Genomic DNA, 23,559 nt, shown 5'->3' on the forward strand with positions numbered 1-23,559 from the left:
TTCGCGTCACCGCGGGGGGTGTTTCACTCCTGTCTCGCTTTTGTCTTTTTGCCACGGGCGTCCCTCCCCACTCTCAGATAGTGACCACCAACACACACCTGGTAAGAAAACTGTGGGTTTGTCTCTCTGTCTTGGAGTGCCTTAAAAATAAAATATTTCTCGAAATATTTTCACCTGTGCCCTCTTCTGTGTGCTCTGTCGGTAGAAGCCTGCTAGCAGCTGCCGGCTCCTAGGCGGGGCCGGCGCTGCCTTAGACGAGTGTGTCTGCATTCGGTTGTTTGTCCTGCTGTTTCTGGAGTTTTGTGTGGGGCCCGCCTGCCAGGCGGTGGCGGTCTGTGCCACATACGTCTGAGTTTCCGTGCGTGGCGCCGGCAGGCTCGGGAGGCTTGATGGGGACGCCACGCTGAGCGCAGCTGACCCAGGCCTCCGGGACTCTCCAGGGGACGCGCAGGTGTGCTCCAGGGCCGTCCCCTCTGGAGCGCCGCCCGAGTTCGGTGGCCGTGGGACGTGAGTCGCTCCTCCTGGTGCGTGGTGACCTGTTCTTGCCCTGAGTTACGAACGGGCTGTTCTCCTTCGTTGCCGTGTGAGTCAGCGTTGGCTAAACTGATATCGGAAATGCTTTAAAGACCTCGTTTCACTTCTCTGAAGCCTGATGTTTCTGGGAACGTCCTCTGTCTGCATTTGCTTGGACAGTTCCCAGGGCAGCTGGCCCCAAACTGTCCTCCTGCGGGGTCTCCGCACACCTTCCCGTGGCCAGGCCCTGAGGGGGGCTGTTGTCTGTGTCTGAGGAAGCACGAGGATTCTGGGTCCCCAGAGCCAGGACATCAGGACGGACTTGGCCTGTTAACGCTGCGAGAGTCTCCTGGCGCAGGTCTCTGCGCGAGGGGACAGGGAGGCCACGGGTCAGTGACCGCAGTGTGGCTTGCCCATGGCTTGGGCAGCTGGAGTTCGGATGACGTGACGTCCACGCAGGAGCGTGCGGACCGGGGTTTTGTGTGGCACCCGTGCTGTTACTCCCCGTGCTGCCCCTTCATTGCCCCAGACTCGATAGTGCCTGGGGAGATGCCCGGTCCTGCCCAGTTTCAGCGGCGAGTGGACGCGCAGAAAGACGTGTATGGCCTGTGTACCCTGGACGCGGCTGTGCCGGCTGGCATGCGCGGCACGTGGTCTCTCGTGAGGCCCGGGCAGTGCCTTCTCCTTGTGCTCCAGTCCCTGGAGCCCCAACGTGCCCCCAGCCAGACCCCGTCCAGGGCACTGGAGAGCAGCCCCGCAGCCGCCCTGCTGTGTGCCGGCTGTCAGCTCCCAGGGCCTCAGCCCTACTCGCCTGCCTGTCCGGACGGGACGCACATCTTGTCACGTGAGAAGCTGCTCGGAAACCTGGTGGTGCCGTGAACCAAGCGGGGCGCTGAGCTGAGGTTCCGCCCACAGCCTTTGGGAGGCGAAGTCTCCCGCAGGTCTGTCGTGCTCCGGAGAGGAGGGGAGCCCCAGGGCCAGGCTTGTCAGAACGAGACGGATGGTAGCCACGGCGCCCGGGTCACGAGTGGTACTCATTTCCCTCCCGTACCCCTGGGAGGGCGGGAGCCGCACGAGGCTGGCTGGCTCAAGGCCCCTGCTCGCAGAGCAGGGCTAAACGTCCAGTGTTGGAGCCCTAGCCACCCCTCCCCCCGGTGCCTCCGCGTCTCCAGATGGAGCCTGTCTCGTTTGCTTCGTCGGCAAGACGGTTCGATCACCCATAAGACTAAGACGGCGTTGTAGCGTGATCCTGCAGCAATTCGGACAGACCCCAAAACCCAGGTGCTTCAAGGGCCAGTCTCCAGAGACCCACGATGCCCTTGGGGTGCCAGGTGTGGGCAGCAGGAGTTGGCGGACTGGACTGTCCACCCTGCCCTGGACACCCACCCTTCCCGCTCGGGGGCAGCTTGCGGTGGTGTGGTCCGGAGGTCCCGCCGGTGCCCGGTCGGGCAGGACCCCTGTCTGGAGAGCTGCCCCGTTCTGTCAGAACGTGCGTGCATAGGTCACGTGTGGTGTGAGGGACAGTCACGGTAACTTCTTGAAAAGAAATTCACTTAAGGAGTGTTTTCTGCATAGACGCCAGGAGCCAAAGCGGTTCTTTCCGCGGACGCACACCCGAGCTCGCGGAGGCAGGAGGGGATGGGCTCGTGCTGGGCGCTGGGGCTCCGCTGCAGTCATGGTACCGGAGGTCAGCCCACATTGAGGACAGACGGCGGGTTCCTGGGACCGTGATTTGAGGAATTGCTTGTGCTTGCTGCAGAGGATTTTTTACGGGAAATGAAGCCAGTCTGGGTGTGAGGGATTGTAGGAGTGGGACGCTTTCCTGCAAGATGCTCCCGTGAGGCGGGGGGCCAGAGGCGAGCGAGGGAGAGCTGGGGGCTCGCAGGCTCCACAGGCGTCCACGAGGCTGGTGTCCCTGATGGCCCGCGCCGAGGGGAGGGTTAGGAGGTCGGCGGCCGGCAGCCAGGGACCGATGTCATTCCTAAAACAAACCTTCTGGGCACGCTTTAATCTCCCACCCCCAAACCCAGAGAAATAGTGACAACTTCAGTGACAAATGCCCGAGGACTTGAGTGGGTGTTCCCAGAGCTGCGCCCCGACCGGCTGTCCCAGGGCGTCGGGAGCCGCCAGAGCTCGTAACCGAAGCTCACGTTTCTGGACCGGCACAGCCGTGTGCTGTCGCCGCGCCTGTAGCAATGACAGCTGAGACCCGTGCGCTCCGCACGAGACACTGGCAGCCCTGTGTGGTCACCCCGGTCTGCCGTCCTTTCCGGCTCCGCCACCCAGCCGGTTCGCGGTGCTGCTGGCGAGACGCCGCCCGTCCACGTGCGCCTGCCCCCTGCTGTCACCCGACCCTTCCAAAACCCTGCCGGGCGCCCTGCCAAGCGAGGGTGGTGCCCATAGGCGCCACGGCGTCGGGATGCGGGGGGGGGGGGGGGGCCGGCCTTCCTCAGGTCCCGCTGACGGCCCTGCGGACTCAGGGCCGCGCCGGCCTGGCTGTAGGCTCACCCTGTCCTGTCTGCGAGCGTCGGCTGCCGGGGGAGGCCAGACGGCGCGGTTTCCGACACCCTGCGCCAGGTGTCTTTGTGGGCTGCGGCCACGCTGCTCCTGGGTTTGGACTCTGAAGTTTGTCCTGCCCCCAAAGTGAAACACTGACGAGTTCGCACTTTCTGGTCCGCATTTCTTGCCTGGGCACTGTGGCCTCTGGGGCTGGGGAGTTCGGGTCCCTGGGGCCACCCTGTGCAGGCGGCAGACCCCCGCCCCAGTGTGGCAGCCAGAACCGCCCTGGGCCTTGGCAGGGGTCCCCTGGAGGCAGCGTCACCGCACGTGTGGGTCCGAGCGAGGGAAGCCCCCTGTGATCACGCCGGTGGACGGGGATGAGGTCCAGATGCTGGTGAGGGCTGTGGGGGCCTCTGTCCTCACACGAGTTCTGGAATCCTCCTCGCCTCCATGCCCGCCTGCGTCTGCTCTGTGGAAAACAGGCTCACGGAAAGCCATTTGTGTTCCAGCCGCTTCGTGCTCAGTGAAATAGAGCCGTTTGCTTTCAAAAAGTACGAGGACCATTTTCTGAGAGGCACGGTTCGCAGGAACCAGAAGGGGGTCGGCGCTTAGGGGATTCTGGAGAAATCCCGAGGAGAGTAGAGTCTCCTGCAGACTGATTTCCCCTGAGAGAAAGTCGGTATTTTGTTTTCTGTGTCTGTGTCTGTAGTTGAGAAACGTCTTGTTTTCGTGATTCGATCCTGTGTTTCCACCACATGCGGCTTCGCGGCACCGTGCAGGGGGAGGGGGCGGGGGGCCTTCCTCGGGGCTGTGGCGCGTCTGTGGTCTGGCCGTCGCCCTGGCTGCCGGGGCCTCTGTGCAGCTGTCTTGTCCGCCTCCATTCCCCTCGCCCTGGGCACATCCAGGGGAGAGCCATCCTCGGGGTCTCTGCCTGGGACACGGTCGTGCTCCTGCCGGTGGCTTCCTTCCAGAGAGGGCAGGGGTCTGAGCTGAGCTTGGAGCAGGCAGCCAGCGCTCCCGAGTCTGTTCTCGAGTGGGCGGGAGGCGCGGGGCCTGGGAGCCGCATCGTGTCTCTTCCCCACGACACATGACATGGGAGAGACACGGCCGGCACCGTGCCCACTGGCGTTCGGGCTCCCGGGGATTTTCTCCTCTCCATCTGCCGCATTAGGACTGGTGTTTGGGGAGGGTCAAGGGAGCCAACATCGAGGGGTTGGCGCAGGAGTCACTCTGAACCCATGCCTGGACCGCTGGCCTGGCCCCCGAGGGTGGTGCGGGGTCCCTGGGGGTCTGGGGTGTCCCGGGTGTCGATAGCCGGCTACTCCCCGTCCCTGTGTCTTTGGGGTCTGGAGCGCTGGCCCGCCGGAGCAGAGGCGCGTTCTCTAACATTCTCGAGTGTGGAGCGGGGCGATGTGTGCTGGCTGCTGACTCTGTGCACGGCTCCCCCACAGATCTTTGGAAATTGGACCTTTGGGACGCTGGTGTTCACCGTGATGGTGTTTACAGTCACACTGAAGGTGAGTGCTTGCCGTCCCCTTCCGTATTCAGCAGCCCCGTTCCTTGTCACTGTGCCCGGGCTCGAGCTCCCTGTGTCCTGGGCCACCCTCCGTGGTCACATTCAGTCATTTATGAAGTCAAGGGGAGACGCAGCACGCCGGGCCCTGGGCGACCCAGTATGTGGACTTAGGTAAAGGAAGGAATGAGTCAGGTTAGAATTCCTTTAAATGACAAGCAGCCCCATCCCAATACAGTCAAAATCTACCTTAAAATAAACATATTATGGGAAACTCAGCTCTTTTGAGGGGCAAGCCCGATGCTGTATTCAGGGCCACGCTGCAGGTCCTCAGACGGTCGCCCCCACGTCTCCGCAGTGGGAATGCAGCGGACAGGGCAGCCGGCCGGTCCAGGACGCGCTCCCTGGGAGCACCAAGGACGGGGCGGCCGGTCCGGTCTGGGGCGGGCTCCCCAGGGCGCCAGGGCACCGCCTTCTGTCTCTCCTCTGGGGGCCTCCGATTCTGTCTTCCTCAGCAGGTTTACGTCGGCACTTGGGCTGCTGGGGTTCGGGGTGGTGCTGGGGGTTGGGGTGGTGCGTGTTCCTCCATCTCTTCCGCCAGCGGGTCTGCGGTCTGCGCGGCCGCAGCTCCTTCCGGCCCCTTAAGGGCCCGTCTCACGGCTGGTGTGTGTCTTTCAGCTGGCGCTGGACACACACTACTGGACTTGGATCAACCACTTCGTCATCTGGGGGTCCCTGCTGTTCTACGTCGTCTTCTCCCTGCTCTGGGGAGGGATCATCTGGTACGTGGGGGAGCCACGCCGCGTGGCCCGTGATCAGCTGAGCCGGGGCGGCCATGGGGGCCTGCTCCAGATCACAGGTCAGACGAGACCCCTCAAGAGAAGTCATTTACGCCGCGGCCTGGGCAGGAAGTTCCCCGTGGCTGCCAGGTGGAACATGGGATGGTGAAACCGCGGTGCGGGACCCATGGCCTCTGATGAGGGTGAGAAGCAGCTGCCCGTGGTGCCTGCTCTGGGGTGTTCCCGCCACACCTTAGCTCATGCCGGTCCTTCTGCCCGGGCCGTCCTTTCCCACTAGCCTGCCCGTGAGCTCTTATGTGTCCTTCAGAACCCTGTGCTCGTTGCCCTCCATGTGCTGCCCGCGAGCCCCCACCCAGGCAGGGCCGTCCTGCCTCAAGGGGTCGCCTCAGCCTTTGTCCCTGCCCCCGTCAGGGCACCCGCACCTCTGCGGAGACAGAGCGTTTCCTGAGCAAGGCTGGGACAGGGAGGCGCTGAGCGCCGTGGCCTGGGTGTGCCTTGCCCCGGGTGCGCTGGCGGGAAGCAGCGTCCCCTCCCCCGCAGAGGGCCCCCCTCGGTGCTCCCCCCCCCCAGCATCGCTGGCCCCTAGTGGCCAGAGCCGAACGCTGCAGGTTCGTTGGGACCCGCAGGTGCCGAGCTCCAGGGCCTTCTGGCGGCTTCCAGCCCGCCTGCCCCAGCTCCCGTCCGGCCACCAGCCACGTCTTGTCCCAGGCGCCCGCCTGCCCCCCTGCCGGCCTTGGGCGTAGGCACGATGGAACTAGCCAGGTTCCCCGTTGGTCGTGGAGCCCGTGTAGATGCTTTCTGGAATCGCAGATGTGTCTGAAGGGGCCACGTGCGCCGTTCTCACAGAGGGCAAGCCCCGGGCAGCTGGCGAGTGCTGCCGGCCGGAACCGTGCCTGTCTCCGCGCGTTCGCAAGCTCCAGGGACAGCCTCTGTCTTTGGGAGGACCTCGAGGAAGCCCTTCCTCCCGCCCCGTTCCTCCTGCCCGGCCGGACAGGGCAGTCCTGCAGCCCGTTGCCCGTGAGCGAGGTGCCCACCCCCGAGAGGGTCAGGGCCGGAAGCGAAGGCCAGGGCCGCCGGCGGGTTCCTCCCGGGCAGGGAGAGCGGTGCCCCCGGATAACCTCCAGCCCGCCCGTCTGTCTCTCTAGGCCCTTCCTCAGTTACCAGAGGATGTACTATGTGTTCATCCAGATGTTGTCCAGCGGCCCTGCCTGGCTGGTCATCATCCTGCTCATCACCGTCAGCCTGCTGCCCGACGTCCTCAAGAAGGTGCTGTGCCGGCGGCTGTGGCCCAGCGCCACGGAGAGAATCCAGGTGCGGGCGGGGCGGGGCCGCGGGCCGAGGGCGGGGCTGTAGGTGGTGGGGCGGGGCTGTGGGCCGAGGGGCGGGGCTGTGGGCCGAGGGCGGGGCTGTAGACGGTGGGGCGGGGCTGTGGGCGGGGCTTCGGGGAGGAGGCGGCACCCAGCCAGAGCGGGAGCTTGAGGGACAGCAGGAGAGGCTTGTGCTGGGAAACGTGGTCAGTCCAGGGGGTCCTGTGGAGGGTGAGAGGTGGACGCAGGGAGGGGAGGTTCAAGGTGACCAGCGCTCCGCCCCCAGAAGCTGGTCCCGGAAATAAGGAGAGGGCAGGAGAGGAGGACCGAGCCCCTGCAGAAGGAGAGTCCTTTTGGAAAAGAAGCTTGTAGGTTGAACCCTTGCTTTGGAGGTGAACGTGCGTTAGCTTTAGGGGCGCTAGGGTTCGTGGTGGGAAGGTCTGGCGTGCACGATCCCAGACTCAGGCCCCAGCCTGGACTCTGCACTCAGCAGAGTGACGCGTGCAGCCCACCCCGGCTGGAGGACCCCAGCGGCCGTCACTCCGAGCTCTCAGGGAGGGCACGTCCCCCCTGCCCTCGCCCCTGCGATCTCAGGGAGGGCGCGTCCCCTGTCCTCTCAACTCTGCGGTCTCAGGGAGGACACACCGCCCTATCCCCTCGCCCCTGCGGTGTCAGGGAGGGCACATCTCCTATTTCCTCACGGCTGCGGTCTCAGGGAGGACGCTCCCCTCACCTCTGAGATCTCGGAGGGCACGTCCCCCATCCCCTCACCCTCGTGTCCTGCCTGTGGAGGTGCAGGGCCTCTGTAAGGCGAGGAGAGGGTCCTGTCGAGGGTGCAGGCGGCAGAGCAGGGCTCTCCCTGCAGAGCACGGGTGGACGCGCAGTTGGGAGGACTCTCCGTGCCCTTGAGAGCCTGAGGCAAGGCCTTCCGGGCGGCTGCCATGGCCCGGGCCCCCCCGTCCGGTGCTGATGGCCGGCCTCCGGTGGGAAACGGCCAGGCTGCTGCTGGCCTTGCAGGGAGCGAGGTCCGGGCACCACGTGTGCCCCCCTCCACCCGTCCCAGAGGTCGAATGGGATCCGGGGGGTGGGGAGCTTTCCCAGAAGTCTGTGCCGACTGAGCGTGCTGGGCGCGGCGGCCCTGGTTCCCCGCACCTCCCTCCTCGGTGCTGCGTGTCTGTATTCGGCACCGACGGCGTGTGAGTGTGCGGGAACACCTTCGCTCCCAGCTCTTGAACAAGCGAACATGAGAGGAGGTGTCGGGGCAGGAGGAGAAAGACCGCAGGGACGAGAGGCCTGCGTGGCCCCGGGGGGCAGCGTCCAGGGAGGCCCCAGTTTGCTGAGCGCGATGGTGGGGATGCGCGAGGGGGGTTCCTGCCACGAACCGGGCTCAACTGCCTTAACCTGTTTCTCTTTTCCCTTCCTCCTTCCCTTTGTCTCCAACCTCTTTCCTAAATAACCACTCCCACCTGTCTCGCGACGTGCGTGGCCCCGCGACCCCTCTGGGACTGCAGACTAAGAGCCCGTGCCTTTCTGTCGAGCAGTCCACCATCTTTATGCTCTCTCAGACCTCCAGCAGTCTGAGTTTCTAACGGAACAAGGTGATGCTTTTCTGTCGTTTGGCATGGTGGGGTTGCGGTCGCAGGAAGCGGAGGGCTGGCTCCTCGCCGAGCTGTCCGGCTCCCAGCCCGGGCTCGAGTGGGCTCAGGGAGAGCGCACGTCCGGAGCTCCTGGGACGACCCACATCTGAGATGCGAGGAGTACGCGAGGCCCGTGCTTCTCTCTGGGTCCGTGGGAGGTCCCGGGTCCCAGCTGCCAGGGCACAGGTCTGCCCTGCATCGCACTGGCTGGTGGGCACCCGTGGCCCCAGCCCACAGCGGCGTGGGTGTGGCGGCTCCAGCCCACGTGGGCAGAGTCCACGCAGCATTGCCCCTTCTCCGCAGCCAATGACGGATGGCGGCAAGACCTCCTCACCCACGCAGCTGTGCGGACCCATTGCACAGACAGGGAAACGGAGGCCCCCACAACAGAGTGTTGCACAGGCCCCACGAGACACTGCAGGAAAGACAAGGCTCCCGCTGAGCTCATGGTAGACAAAGCCAGGAGGGATGTGTTTGGATCAAGGGTTTTTACACATTCCCTTTTCACTTTTTAAAAAATCTGATGGTTTTTACAGAAAGCCTCTGCGCTGCTGTAAGTGGCCGTGCTGGCGTATCTCTCGGCACGTGCGGGGCCGGTGCCCGGGGCCACGAGCTGCTCGTGAAGAGCCACGATCTCGGGCACAGCTGTCCGGGGGGCTCCTGTCCACGTGTCGGCTGAGAGTCCGCGCATCTGAACGACACACTTCGCGAGGCCTCAGCTTCAGGGATGGGAAGCTGTTTCCCAGCACCACTGGGTTCATAGAAGAGCTTCTGTGGGTTCTAAAGAAGAGGCTATGTTTCCTTTTAATGACGCTTCATCCTCCAAACAGCGTCGACACTCTTTTTTAACTAAGAGGATGGTGCATTTTTAACTTCTGGTAATTACCAGCAATCAAAATTTTCCTACTCTGGTGAGTCAGAATTTGCTAGAGGAAACGACATAGTTTCACTCGCTGGGTACACACTTGAAAACATTTAGGATGAAATTCTTATTAGGGGACATATATGAAGTTTTTAGGGACGTATAAGTCACACGAACGAGCTTAAGAAATTGATTAAATCTGGCCAACTCTGGGCTAAAAATCTCTGCATTCAGAGATGAGGTTTGCTACAACTTGCTCTTAGAAGCACGCCTCTGGCTGCTCGGGGACGGTGGGTGCTGGGCGCCCTGCGGGGTCCACGGCCCCCGAGGCAGCCCACACCCGCACCTCCTCAGAGCCCCTGGCACGCACACAGGTGTGCGTGTGCTTCTGGGAACCCCCCGCAGCCGGCAAAACTTCGGAGGAACAGACTCCGGGCCAGTCCCCGCGTCAGACACTTGTTTCCTTGCGCCTGTTCTGTCACAAGGAAACGTCTCAGGCAGCAGGTCTCACGTATGCACGTGTGACCCGTGTGTACGTATGTGTACACACGTCTTGATGCATTACCGGGTACGGTTCTGTCCCTGCAAGGGCGTGTCCCCTTCCTCCGTCCGTCCATCCTTCTCACCGGAAGACTTTCTGCATCTCACCCCTCATGCTCCTTCCCCTCTTGAAATCCCCTCCTGCTGCTTCCCGAGGTCCCGGCAGGGTCTGCCAAGAAGCTGGTGTTGGGCTGCGGCCCTGGGACCCCTGGGCCCTGTAAGAGTATAGCCTTTGGGTCGGGGCCAAGGACAGGGACAGAGCGATGGCAGGTGCGGTCCCTCCCGTTCCAGGCGAGCACTTGGGAAGCTGCAGGTTGGCGAGTCCCCGGCCTGTGCTCCTTTCCGTGCCCCCGACCGTCTGGCAGTGGCTGCAGGGCTAAGGCTTTCGGGAAGACCCGCCCCTTCCCGGTGGTGCCCTCGCGGCCACTCCCGCGGGCCCTTCGCCCGCCCACGGCCCTGCCCAGCCCCGGGCCCCCAGTCGGCCCGCGCGGCAGGGTGGCGGCCCGGACCGCAGGCGCCTCTCAGTGTTTCTCCTCGCCTTGCAGCAGAGCACGAACCTCAGAGCGTCGGTGGCTGCGGGCACGGAACGGCCGCTTCTGAAGGACCTGCTGCCGAGGCGCCGGTAGCCGAGGATAGGTAACCGTGCCCGCCGCGCCTGGCGGGCCTCCCGGCGTGCCGTGTCCCCGCACTGCCCGTTTCCTCCAGAGTTTTGTCGAGCCGCGCTAGTTCTGGTAACAGGGTCGCGGTGGGAAAAAAGTTTTTACGCACACGTGTGTCCGTCCCGGGTAAGTGACTGCCTGAGCGTGTCTGGCGGCAGAGGGCCGTGCGCACACACGCGCTGTGCTCGGGCTCAGTTCCCAGGACGAAGCCCGTCCCTCGGCCGTGGCTGTGGACGGAGCTTCCCCCGATGGTCTGTCGGGAAAGCCTGTGTTGTGACAGAACGGCGGAAGGTGGCCCGGTTGGCGGGCGCGTTGGCCCGGGCAGACGTGCCGCGCAGGTGTGTGGCCGGCAGCGGCACGCGGAGCCCTGTCTGCCCCGGCCAGGCCGGAAACGCTGCCACAGCCTCCACGCGCCCGGTGTCTCCGCTGGGACGGACACGCCTCCCTTTCAGACCCATTTCTCCCGCCAGCTCCCCCAGTCCCGCCGCCCGGCGCATTTAGTGAGGCTGCGGCCTCCTCGGCAGTGACAGCCCGGCAGACGGAGTGTCCGTGCGAGGAGCCGACGGACACCCAGCCCCACCCCGGGCCCCTGGCGGGCACTTCGCACGGGGACGCACTCCGTCCGGAGCCGGCAGGGGAGCCGTTGGTGGCTGGAGCGCGGGCACCACGCTGGCTCTGTGTCCTCAGCCACGTGGACACACGTGCCCGCCCCGTGTCTGGACGGGAGGCCCCACGGGCAGCGTCAGCACAGGCTGGCGGGGTTCTTGCCGAGGGTCCGGGACTGACGCTGTCCTCTCCGTTCTCCGACAGAGCACACGCGCGCGTGGCCAGGACCGCCTCCCCGAGCTCACCCTCCTGGCCTCCCCGCAGAGCCCCAGCCCCTGGGCCGTGTGGCCGGGCCCGCACACAGGACGGGGGACGCTGACGTGGCCTCCTCTCGCCGGTCTGCTGCATCGCCACTGCCCTCCTGGCCCCGCACCCCACGGGGGGACCGCTGGCGGACAGGCCACCGGTCCGAGGCTCTGAGAGCCACACGTGTGTTCTTCTCCCCGCCCCCGAAGGAGGGATGAGGACAACAGGACTGGGCTGGGGTGCGCGGCTGGCCGGCGTCGCCTCCTGGGGGCTGGCGGTCCCTGCAGCTCCCCTCGGGCATCTGGTTTGGTGTGGAGGAGAGTGCGTGGCCCTCTGCATCCCGGCCAGGGCCTCCAGCCCCACAGGCTGTCCCAGGAGGACCCCCGCGTGAAGGCGGGCTGTGGGCCGGAGGGGGGCGGCCACACCGACCGTCCCAAGCGCAGGGGCTGGTCCTCGCCACGGGACGGGCCGGTCTTGCCCCGCGCCTCCTTGTCCGGAGTCCTCCAGCCCTCGTGCTTCTGGAACCGGCCAGACCAGACCGTGGCGTCACCGTGCTCCTACGGCCTGTCGGAGTCCTAGACCGCGTCCTGCTTCTGTCCGAACCCGCCTCCGAGCGAAGCTGCTTTTCAGGGTCGCGTCCAACACGGAGTTTGTCCCCCGAGGGAGCCTAGCATCCCGTGTGAATCCGTTTCCCGTCCCGGCTGCTCCTGAGAAACAGTGTCGTGTGTGAGGAGCAGGTGATGCGGTCCTCTCGACCCCCAGTGCCGGGCATGGGACAGTCGTGCACGCCGCCCCTTAGGGCCTCCCTGCGTGCTCGCATCCAGACGGCTCTGTCACCGGTCCCAGGGGACACTGGTGGGGTCCCGGGGCAGAGCCCTTTGGTGTCTTCATCGAGAGGGGCCTCCAGGGGCCGCGTCCATCTTCCGAAGTCTGTCTCAGGCCCACCCAGGTCTGACGGTGAGCGGCCGCCACGTCCCGAAAAGCGGGATTGCCGCCCGGGACCACTGCCCACGGCCGAGACTGGGCCCCAGGCCCCTGTGTGATGTGCTGGATCCGCCGCGCTGCTATCTGCCGGCCGGGGCATCTCCGGGGCGGGCGGACCTGGAGGAGGCCGCTGCGTAGACCACCCGCGTCCCTTCTCCGTACCGCCATTTGTTTCTAGAATTAACCTCCTCGACGTAGCCTTAATGGTCCGCAAAGAAGACATTTCAGTCTGAGCTTCACAGTGTGGATGTGGGAACGGGCTCTCCGGAGAAGCTCCGCGCAAAGCTCAGTGGGCCCCTGCCTGCTGCCAGGCGCCAGGCTGTGGCCCCGGGGACGCTGGTGAGTGGACGCGGGGTCAGCTGCATGCCAGGCGCTGCGGGAAGTCCCGATGTCACTGCTTGATTGTACGACGTCTCGTCTATAAAATACTCGTTTGGACTGGGGGACGAGCGGACTGCGTGCACGGAGTAGTTGGGGTAAGTTCAGGGGAAGTAGAAACAGCAAACCAAAGACCAGGAGAACGGACGGGGAGTGCTCCAGGGTCTCCGTCCCGCCGTCTCGTCATCCCGTCGTCCCGCCATCACGCACGCCGCCGCCCGTGTGTGGGGACGTCCCAGCCGGCGTCCACGCCGGACCCTGCGAACAATGGTGTGTGCGTTTTTACAGCTCTTTTTAAGAACCCGATGTGGGTATAAATGTCATACCTGTGGGGGACAGATTCTCTGTCTGTTTGGTTAACAAATTCTTTGTAATGTATTTTTTTAGAAATCTTAAAATTGCCTTTGCACAAGACTATTTTCATAGCTGTTTCTATCTCTTTATTCATTTCTTTGTTAACATGCCACATCTAATTTTTAAAGTATGTTTTTAAAGCTTCTAATTTTTAAGTTGATGAACTTTTGGCCACTTTGCATTTAAATTCTGGTGGGAGTTTGGGGTGTGTCCGTGTCCACAGAGTGCAAAGTCGCTGTGTCCCCAGCGGTGGTGACGGACTGAGGCTGTCTAGAGCACAATACTTTGCTTCCTGATTCTTCACTGTTGGTCATGATTTTCATCTGCTTTTTGTTTTGTGTTTGGTTTGCATCCTTCGGCCTTAAAATAGAAGCTTCTCGGGGGATGGTTTGGTGTTCTCTTTCCGCCCATACCGAGACAGTCACCGTTTGCCTCTGATAACACACGTCTCATTGGGAAAGTCACTAACCCCTTGCGTGAGCTGAATGTCTTCTCTGAGATCGTTGGGGAGTCTTCTGTGCCCGCCCCGCACGGTGGACACGGCGCCGGAGGGAGGGCGGCAAGCCCCGGGGCAAGTGTGTGCGTGGGAGCCCATGCGACCTCTTGCCGACGCCAGTTCCTGTTCACTTGCCTTAAACTGACCCGAAAACCAGTCCTGTCAGCGCCAAGCGGTCCTCTTCGTTCCGAAGACCTTGTTCAGGACGGCACCCGTGGACGGGTCCCCACCGTGAGCTCCCACGCCGGCCCCAACGTCTGGTTCCGAGGCCACACACCACGCCCCTCAGAGCGGGTCACACTAACGCACAGGTGGTCCCGACCACGTCCCCGTCTCTTGCCTTCAGCTCTGTGTCCACTCGGGGCCACACAGCACGCACACATCCACGCTCCCTGGGCCCTGGCCCTCCTGCCCCCTTCCTGAGGGGACCCTGCCGGGAGCTCTGGGAACACAGAGCTCCCTGGACTTCGAGCCTCGCACCCTGGCAGGGCGTGGAGACGGGATAGACACGCTGCCGGCCCGCCTCCCCGGGTCGGCCCCCTGGCTGGTCACCCCGCGTGGCTCTGCCCTCGGGACAGGCAGCAGAGGGCAGCGTCTGGACCCCTCGAGCCTCCAGGAGCCCCAGCCGGCCCTCTGCCACAGGCAGCCGGCGGAAAAGGCGTCCTCCTCTCGGCAGCTCGGTGCAAAGCCAGCCGGGACCGCTCCTGTGCATCGGACTCGGGGGTGAGCAGAGATTAGACAAGGCCCTCGCGGTGCCGTGCGCCCAGCTTCTTGCAGAGACGGGCTGCAGAACTGTCGCTTGGCCTGATAAGATTTTGCAGCTTTAAGTACACGAACGTCTCCTCCGTGCTGTTCTGGTTGGTCTCCGTCGTGGCACACCAGCCAGGCGCGCAGCACGGCCTGGAGGGGGCTTTCCGGCCCTTCTCGTTAAAACCACTGAGTTCGCTGTGTCGCACTGGCTGGAGTGACCCGACACGGCCCTCCTTTCCTTCGAAGGTCACATCATTTATGTACAGCCCGCGTCACGTCTCCATGTCTATGTTTCTTTTGGACGCTTCCAGTAGAAACAGGAAAAATGTCAGCTGGCAAATGCGTTTTTGTAAGTTAGAGGGGGTGAATGGGAAAGAGAATCATTCTGAATATCGTCTATAAACAAAGCTTTAACGAAGATGCGTCAGAAGTATTGTCAGAGCGTGATTCTACTTTTGCAGAAAAAAATCTAAAGATCAGTTTATATAGCTTTATTTTTTACCTTCTCAAAATATACAGAATTTTAATATGCGGATATTATTGTCTCTGACCTAAACCTATGATGTGTGTCCGCATCACCATTTACAATGTCCGTTCGTCATGTGCTGTCATAGGAGAGAATCTTCCACGTGTGTTTAACATGAGTGGGATCCGCAGTCGTCATCGCCACAAATACTGGAATTGATTTTTAAATTATTGAACATAGTAGGTAGTCAGTTTGATTGATAATGATTCATTAACCCGCTCTGAAAAATTAAATCGTGATTAAACCAAATCTTACACTTCTGCAAAGTTTATTTTGTGTGCTACTGATTTTCACTGTTATTTCTGTAGATAAAGTGTGACTTAATTGTATTGCATTTTTCTGCAGACTATTTAAGCAGGAGACTTGAATCTGCTTGCAATAAAGAAGGAAAAAAATTCTGTCTTGGTTTCCTTATGAATTCAAAAAAAAAAAAATCATTTGGCCTTAAATCTCATAGAGGAGCCTGGGTGGCTCAATCATTAAGCATCTGCCTTTGGCTCCAGTCATGGTCCCAGGGTCCTGGGATCGAGCCCCGAATTGGGCTCCCTGCTCCGCGGGGAGCCTGCTTCCCCTCTCCCACTCCCTCTGCTTGTGCGCGCTCTCGCTGTCAATAAATAAATAAAATCTTTTTTAAAAAACAAGCTCTGGGGACAGAAGCTGCAGGGGTGAAACCTCTCAGCCTGAGGGTTTGGGCTGAAGGTGGGCAGGTGTCCTCCCTCAGACGCCCGGGCAGCGCCCACACTCACCAAGGCCGTGGCACCGCCCCCGGGCCACCCGCTGCTGCTCTGACTGTCTTGCCTCCGGCCACAGGCGCCGTCCTACCCAGAGACCCGTCTGCTCCAGGGCGCTCTGGTGAAGCCCGGGAAGGCAGTGCGCACTCCCTGGGGGTGGCCAGGCCCCAGCGTGACACCCGGCCCTGGGTCTGCATACGGGCGGGGATCCCAAGGTCGTGAGGGGGTCTGCTCCAGGCTCAGTCCCGCCGCGGGCGGTGTTGGGGGTAGACCACGGCAGCGCCCCCGCCCGCAGACACATCACCATGAGTCCGTGTCACTGTCACATGGCGTCTGCCTGTGAGCATGTCTGTGCCGAGATGTCCCTCCTGAAGGACGCCGGTGGGACTGCTGGCCCGTTCTCTAAGACCCTGTCTCCGGAGAAGGCCACACTCCGAGGTCCTGGGAGTTAGGGTCTTACCAGATCTTTTAAGGGGACACAATCACCCCGTAAAGCCCTGCTCGGGGGGACCCTCCAGGAGATCGTCAGCCCGTGGGGCTGGGCGAGCACAGAGGCTGCGCGTGCCGGGTGCGTCTGCAGAGGTGAGGAGCTGAGGGCCGCGCGTGCTGAGAGGGAGCGGCCCCGCAGGGAAGACGCGGCCCAGGTCAAGCCGGACCCCAGCCCGGGCCCTGGTTGATGCGGGCTGGTGCGAGGAAGGGAGGAAGAGCGCTGTGCGGGGGCATCGGGGGCCGTGCTTTCCCTCCTGGCAGGAAGCAGAGCTGGCCCGGGGGAGCCACCCCAGGAGGACCGGCGTCCGTGCTTCCCTGTCCCCCAGCGGCCGCCCCACAAAACCCTCGAGGCCGTCCCCTTTGAAAGCCCTCAGGAAAGGTTTCCGTTTGTCCCCACTGTACCCTCGTTCTCTCCTCAGCCCACCCAGACTGGGCTCTTGTTCCCACTCCCCTGGGAAGGCCCAGGACACCCCTGCACCCCAGGCCCTGGGGTTGGGCAGGGGAAGGGGGGAGGGAAGCTCCCCTGCTGTGTCCTTGTTCTCAGCTGCAAGGCCCCGGGGCCTGCGTGGGGCCTGGGAGGACTCCAGGCCAGTGACGGTGGCCCAGGCATCCCCACACCCGCGAGGCTTCCGGCCCCACCTGCCCGGCTGAGCGCCATTCGCGGCTGCAGGGTGGCTGCTGGGGCTGGGGGCGGGCAGACCAGCCTGGCCATTTGCTAACAGAAGCAGACACGCGGGAAGGCCCCCATCATGGCCACAGCTGACCGTCACGGAAGGGGGTCAGCCGAGGGCCGCTTAGTTCAGGAGGAGTGAGGGAGGGAGGGTCACCGGCTGCTACAGCGTCTGGGCGAGCTCGTGGCCTCCTTGGGGGCCGGAAGAGAGACCGGGAGCCCCTTCTCCCCCAAGAGTGCGTCTCTGAAACCCTGGGCAGCCCCCGAAGGGCGGCCAGCAGGCCCCGACTTGCCACAGGCACGTCCCGCTCGTCCCTCCCCCACCTTGGACCCCGCATGGTGAGAGCAGAGACGCGCTGAGGGGACCCGTTTTTCACGGGACGAGGAGTGTCCCGTGCTGCTTCTCCTTAGCCCCCCGCGGGGCGCAGACGTGTTCACCCTCTGAGGTGTTACTACTTTTTCTTAATAGAGACTTTCTGGGGGGTGCCTGGGTGGCTCAGTCGGCGAAGCGTCTGCCTTGGGCTCGGGTCACGATCGGGGTCCTGGTCGCGCAGGGCTGGGCGCTCAGCCTCCGCCCTCCCCCTGCTCATGCCACACGCTCTCTCGTGCTCTCTCAAATAAATAAAATATTTTTAAAAAATAGAGAAATTTGGGGGAAAACAATCTTTTACATAAACAATTTAATCTCAAATGCTAGTTTCAAATAGTAAATCAGAGAAACGGGGACAATTGGGAAGGCTGATGAGCATCCCAAGCTGGCCATGGGACACAGTGACCCGTGGGGACCCGGACGAGGGGCCCCCGTGCTTGGCCACTGTCTCGCGGGTGCTGAGAGCAGTCCCGGGGACATCCCAGATGCGGAGTCGGGGGCGGATATCCACCGCGCCTCCAGGACTGAGCCGGAGTCTGTGGCCGGAGCTCGGAGCGCGGAACAGGGGCCCCAGGCGCGGGCTCTGCCGCTGCACTGTCCCCTCTCACGGGGCCTCCGCTGCACGAAGGGGTGCCGTGCGGGGCAAATTCCCCTTGGCACTTCTGCTGTGCAGGGCACTTCCTGGGGCCGCATTTGTGAGGGTGATTTCTGTGCGGCTCCAGGAGCAGGAAAGCCGGGCGGACCCGCAAAGGGCTCCTTAGGCCGCGATGAGCGGGAGGGGGAGCTGGCATCTTCTGTCCCTGGGAATCTGTTCCCTCTCCAATGACCTTGACTTTAGAAGGAGCCCTAACGTTTCTGAACGGCACAGAGATCTTGGGGCTTTGTCGTCTGTATTTTCACTGGGCGTTGGGACCAGGCGCCGAAGCAGGCCACTTTCACGTTCTGGGATGGCTGGTTTGCTGGTCCCCCGGGGCTGCCGGTCTGAGCCCGTCCTGGTGGGGGTCACGGAGATGATGAGGCAGGGTCTCGCCCCGGAGAAGCCCGGCCTCGGAGCCAAGCCCAGCCCATCGGGAGCCTGTGCCCGGCTGGCCTGCACACCTGCCTAAGGGGTCACCGCGCAGGTCACCAGTCCTTTCCCCTCATTTCTGCTCGGACATCCTGCCCAGCGCCCCTCGCGGGGAGGGGAGCCCGGGGCCGCCTCCCTTTGCTCTCTCACTGCTCCGTTCCGTGCTCTTTCCCATGGCCTGGCAGGCAGAGTCTCTTACCAGAGGGTCCCCCATGCAGTCCTGGGGAACAAGGACTTGCTCTTAAAAACAAGCAAACCCCAGCTGGAGCACTGCGACTCCCCTGTGGCCCTCGGGGGAGAGGAACCGTCTGGTCCCGGACGCCCGGAGAATCTTGGGGTGCTGCCGGTGACCAGCCCCTCCCATCTCTCCAGCTCCAGACCAAGCACAGGGGTTTCCCCTTTGCCTAATTTCCTGTCCCCTCAAACCACCCCCTCCTTCCTGAGCCAGCCTGCCTCCTGCCTTGTGAGCCCCGCCTGCTCTGTCCTGGTCCGCCCTAGGACCTCCCAGGAGACTGGCCCCTGCAGACCCCGCATCCTGGGCCCTCAGAGCCGGGGCGTCCCCCAGGGTGCTCACCGGGTGCTTGTGGACCTCCCACGAGCCCCTGGGCGCTCCACGGCCAGTCCCGGAGGAGGAAAGTGCTCTTACCAGTCCGTGCTGGGCAGCCTCCGTCCAGGCCCGTGTCGCCGTGTCCTGGGGGGGGAGGGGTTTCAGGCTGGATCCCCACACCTCGGGACTCTGTGTTGTGTGCCTAGAGGGGCCTCCCAGCAGAATGTAGTGTTTGGTGGACGGCAGCCGCCCACCGGGCCCCGCTCCATGTGGGGAAGCCTCCCCAGAATGAGGCTCGTCTGCGGCTGCGTTCGGGGCGTTTCCATCCTCCATCCACGGTCCTGGTTCCCGTGCCCTGAGGCCCTCTGCGGGCATCGGTGTGGCCGGGAGCTCCTGCCCACCCCGGGACCTAGGTCGGGCACCGGGCAGTGCTCCCGCGGGGCCGGAGCCCTGGTCCCCCTGGTGGGCTGCGCCCCCGGCCCTCCGCCCCAGGCAGCGCTGCTCCGCGGTAGCACAGCCCACAGGCGGCCAGTGAGACCACAGCAAGGCTCTGTGGTCACCTGCCCTGCCGGCCACCGCCCCTTCTGAGCCAGTCCTGGGGGGCTGCGGAAGCCTGGCGTGGTTGGAGGGCCACAGGGCTGAGGCCCAGCTCCCTGCTGGCTGGCTTTGAGCAGGTGCCTTGAGGCGGGCAGGACCCTTGTCTCGGGGTCAGCCGGGGACTACGGTCTGGCAGCGGAGAGCCTGGGCGGAACTGCATGTCCAGCCCGTGTCCCCTCTGGGTGCCGGGTCTGCGCAGGGTTGGCTCTACCCCGGGCGGAGGGACGGGAACCCAGGCCCTTGGCACAACTCCTGCCCACCAGATGTGTAGGGAGAGGTGAGGGAGGGCTGGGGTGTCTCCTCCTCCTCCTTCCTCCCTCCTCCCTCCCTCCCTCTGCCTCCTGGTCCCGCCCCTGCCCTAGACCTTTACCCCTTTCTCCCCTCCCCCTCCCCCTCCCCCCACTCCGCCCCGGCACCGCTGTCCCCGCCCCTGCCTTTCCCCGCCTCTCTGGGCCCCTCCTCCCCTGCACCCCTCCCCTCCTCCTTCCCTCCCCTGCGGCCGGAGCTGCGTCAGAAGAGGCACCTGTGTCGAAGGACGAGGGGAGGACCGTCCAGGCGGGCAGGTGTGCCAGGGTAGGGGCCGGCGGAAGGGGTGGTGGGGGGCTTGGTTGAGCTTCCGGGGGTGGGAGGGCCTTACCCAGGTCTCGGCAGGGGCACGTCCCTGCGGTCACAGGGTGGAGGGCGTGTGGCTCCCCGTGCACATTGTCCCCTCCCCGTTGTCACCAGGTCGGCTCCCACGCAGCAGGTGTCTCCCCCCCACCACCTTGAAGAGCCACACCCCAGACTCTTCTGAAGCCCCCCCGCTGGTCCATCAGGTGTCAGGACGGGTGCGGGGACAGGCGACCGGGCGGGCTGGCAGGGGCAGAGGAGGAGTCTTTACTTCCAAGGCCCCGTCCGGCAGCGGGAAAGGGGGGCGGGGGCGCAGGCTGGCGGCCTTTGAAAAGCGCTCCTCACAGAGACTCCGGCAGTTTGAAAAGAAGAGCGGCTTTTCTCATTCAACTTCAAAGGCTGTTCTCCACGTTTTAAAAAAGGGGGCCCCCGTCGCCGCCCCGCTCCTCTGGTCAGCTTCAGCACGAGGGAGTCTGGGGAGGAGCAGACTTCCCTCCCGAGCGGGCACCGCCTCCCGTCCTTTCTGGGGACAGCCCTGTCCAGTGGCCCCAGCAGGCTTCCCGCCAGCCCTGGTCCAGGAAGGCGTTAGTGCCCAGGGCAGCAGGCAGGATGCGTGGAGGGGACGCTGTGGGAGGCCCCAGGATGCGCGGCGGCCGCGAGCCTCAGGGGCACCACGAAAATAGAAGTGTGTCCCGGGGGCTCCCGGCCGCCAAGTGTCCAGACCCTCATGGGGGCCGGCGGAGGACCCCACCTGGCAGGTTGGTGATGGGGTGCGGGCCCCGGGGAGGGAGCCCCTCGCACTGGCCCGTGTTGTACGCTGCAAATCCTGGGGTGACAGCCCGAAGCTGGTTTCCAGACCCGCCGTTCCGCCCAGCCTCCTGCCCTGCTCACACCCCGGGGAAGGGGACCATTCTGCCCCGACCCGGGCGGTGCTCTCGCTGGGGTGCTCTGGCTTTTAGGGCCCCTTGGCTTTTCAGGACCCACTCCCCACCCGCGGGCTGGCCTGCTCCTCCCACCCATGTCACAGTCTGTGCCTCTGGAGACCTCAGGGTGCCTCTGAGGGTATCGGCTTTGCCTTCGGTGAGTGGCCGTGACGCTCGCCCCCGCTGTCTCCTACAGTTGTGCAAAGGAGAGGTTAGTGCAGAAAGCCGCTGTCACGCGGGGCCACGGCCCGGGGTTGGGGGCTGGGACCCGGAGCCCCGTCCCATCCCTCTGTGCCGCGTGGTCCTTGGGGCGCCGCTTCTCAGAGCGCGAGAGCCAAGGTTTTCTGAAGGAGAACTTCCCCGAGGCTGGAGGGAGGCCGTCCTGCAGGGGCTACGTGACGGGCCCCGCAGAGCCGGGTGCTGAGCGCACCGGACAGCTGGGAGGACGCAGGAGCTGGGAACCCTCTCTGACTCTGGCAGAGTCTCCCCGCACCAGCCGGGGCTCCCAGGTGCTCCCCGGCCCGCGCCGGCAGCCTGCAGGCGACTCCCTCCCTCTCTGAGCTCCAGGCTCCCCCCAGGTCTTGACCGGAAACGGGACGTTGACCTGGGAAAGCAGCACCTGGGCAAGTCGCGGTGAGGTCACGGTCACTGTGGAAGGAGGCCACGGCCGCCGGGTTATTGGCCTCGTGCAGCGGGGAGAGAATCGAGCCATTGGAGTGGAGGGTGCGGAGTGCGTGTGGATCACCGCGGCCCGGCCCGGGGTGCCCCCGCCCCGCGGCTCAGGGTTCCTGACCTCGTGGACGTTGGGCTCCCGGGGACGTCGTCACGAGCGTTTGCTTCATTTGTCCTTTCGTACCTGGTCACGAGAACATGAGCAAAGACGGTAGCTGGCAGGCGGGCCCCTTGCGGGGCGGACGCCTGCGGGCAGCAGATGTGCCGGGAGGGGAGAAGACGGGGTCGGCCTTCACCGAAGCCCCCCAGAAGCGGCCGCGGACTGAACACTGCTCCCGGGAAGGCCACAGGGGAGCGCGCGGAGTCCGGCGCTACGGTTGGCCCGTGTGGCCGCTGGAAGAGGCCGGGGTGGCCCCCCTTGAGGGCAGCGCAGGGGCTTCTAGACACTCCGTGGGCTCCGGGCTGGCGCAGCCCGTCTGCAGCGCGATGTTCTCTGAGATGGGGACGCAACCCTGCTCGGTCCCGACTCCCTGCAGTGGAACTTCCGGAACTTTAAGCCCACAGTGGAAGTCCGAGACTGCATGGTCACCAGGAAACGGGACATCTCGGCTCTGCGTCCCAGTGTGGGGGGGGTGCATGACGCCCCTCCACCTGCGGCTTCTCCTTCCGAGAACCCCGACCTTTGCACTGGGACGAGGGTGCCGTGTGTTTGGTCGCCGACTTGCACCTGACCGTGCGGTCGGTTGTTCCCAGGGCCAGCAGCCCGGCTGTCACAGTTGGTCGGGGCTCCAGTGGGGACGTCGCAGTGGGAGAGGAGGGTCAGCTGTCCTGGCCGCGGGCAGCGGACTCATCAGGGGGAGAGCACGGTGCCCCCATTGCCCCCCTTCTTGGGACCCTCGCCGGCCCAGTGACGGCACTGAGTGCGAGTGACGCCGCGCCGGATGTGGGTGTGCACCGGCCCCTCTCCCGGGTTGCCTGACGCCCTCCGTGCTGGGGCAGCCGCAGCAGGTGCGCAGGGAGGTGGCCCAGCAGGGGAGGGGCGGGTGACGCCGGTTGGCATGGATCCCCTCTGTGCTCGGCCACGTCCCTGCCTCCCGGCCCCCGAGTCCCCTGTGTGCTGCGAGGGGGACACCTGGACTCCAAAGAGGGACAGAACCAGACCTGGTGGCCGTCACCGCTCCTGGTCTAGCCTCCTATCCAGGCCTGTTCAGCGGGTGGCGGAGGAGCCAGGGGCGGGCGACGGTCGGCTCCTCGGTGGTTAAACTAGCCTGGAGAGTCTCATGTATTTATTTATTCGTTTCTTTTATTTTTAAGAAAAAGGTCTGTGTTTATTTTAGAGAGATTGTGCACGTGCGGGTGGGAGGGGCTGACTTCCACTGAGCAGGGAGCCCGGGGCCGAGGACCGACCTCCTGACCCCGAGATCGCCACCTGAGCTCGAACCAAGGGGCAGGCGCTTAGCCGGTACAGCCCCCGGGCGCCTGCAGAGTTTTCCAGTGATGTGCCTGCCGTCCGGGTTTGAGCTCTTTGCCCTTGGGGTGAGGTTAGCTGTGGGAAACCACATGGAGATGCCGCCCTCTGTCCTGTGCTTCTCTGCCTGGGCGTTTCGGGGGGTGACAGGGCCCAGAGCCGCTGGAGAACTATGGTCGGGGGGCAGAGTCCACCCCCCAGGGCCCTGGCGCCCGCCGTCCTCGGGTGCTTGGGCCGGCCTGCCAGGAAGGGAGGGTGGCCTCATGGGTCCTTCACCAACGGGGCTGGAGGATGATTTTGAGAACAAACTCACTAAAAGCAAACCTTGGACCGTCTTGCTTGGGTCTCAAGATGGGGGACCGAGTGACTGGTGACACTTACGATCTCCCGCTGCGGGGAGGGCTGAGGCCGGGCTGCGGCGAGCTCTCGGGGCCCGCGCTGGGAACGAAGGGGCTGTCGCGCACGGGGCGTCTTCTTTCCCGTCTGGAGGTTGAAGACCATCAGTCTGCTCGTGTTCGACAGTCTCGGAGCTGAATTTGGAAGAAAGGAGGCAACAACGGGGTTTGGGGTTTGGTTTTGTTTTAACCAGGGAAACGTGCCCGTTTTTTATGTCAAGGCCAGACTGAGGCGCTCGGAATATTAGATTCAGTCGACTGCGGCCGCTGTCTGTGCCCTTCCCGGAGCGCGGTTGACTGTCCTGGAAAGGTGGCGCCGGACCAGGCCCCAGGGCTCCCCAGGACCAGGCCC

General features: G+C 64.1%; 2 protein-coding genes across 7 annotated transcripts in view; both read left to right on the forward strand.

The window, feature by feature from the left end:
- ATP11A (ATPase phospholipid transporting 11A) overlaps nt 1-14,892 on the forward strand; it is a 109,371-nt gene extending 94,479 nt beyond the window's left edge. Inside the window, exons 26-31 of one of the 6 annotated variants that reach the window (XR_006814872.1) lie at nt 4,464-4,529; nt 5,204-5,307; nt 6,471-6,636; nt 8,144-8,230; nt 10,217-10,307; nt 11,141-11,181. Coding sequence is in view for 5 of the 6 variants with exons in the window: in XM_045977936.1 (XP_045833892.1) it covers nt 4,464-4,529; nt 5,204-5,307; nt 6,471-6,636; nt 11,141-11,356 (552 nt within the window). In the remaining variant the exon portion in view is untranslated. Of the gene's footprint in view, nt 1-4,463; nt 4,530-5,203; nt 5,308-6,470; nt 6,637-8,143; nt 8,231-10,216; nt 10,308-11,140 lie in introns of those variants that run through there. The other 5 variants (XM_045977938.1, XM_045977940.1, XM_045977939.1 and 2 more) reach the window with 5 other exon arrangements.
- A 4,754-nt stretch (nt 14,893-19,646) lies between these two features.
- Nucleotides 19,647-23,559, forward strand: part of MCF2L (MCF.2 cell line derived transforming sequence like) — a 124,894-nt gene continuing 120,981 nt past the window's right edge. Inside the window, 1 exon segment of the mRNA XM_045978175.1 lies at nt 19,647-19,703. The gene's annotated coding sequence lies outside the window, so the exon portion shown is untranslated.

Source organism: Meles meles, chromosome 14 (genome assembly GCF_922984935.1).
Source record: "Meles meles chromosome 14, mMelMel3.1 paternal haplotype, whole genome shotgun sequence".
Taxonomy (NCBI): Eukaryota; Metazoa; Chordata; class Mammalia; order Carnivora; family Mustelidae; genus Meles; species Meles meles.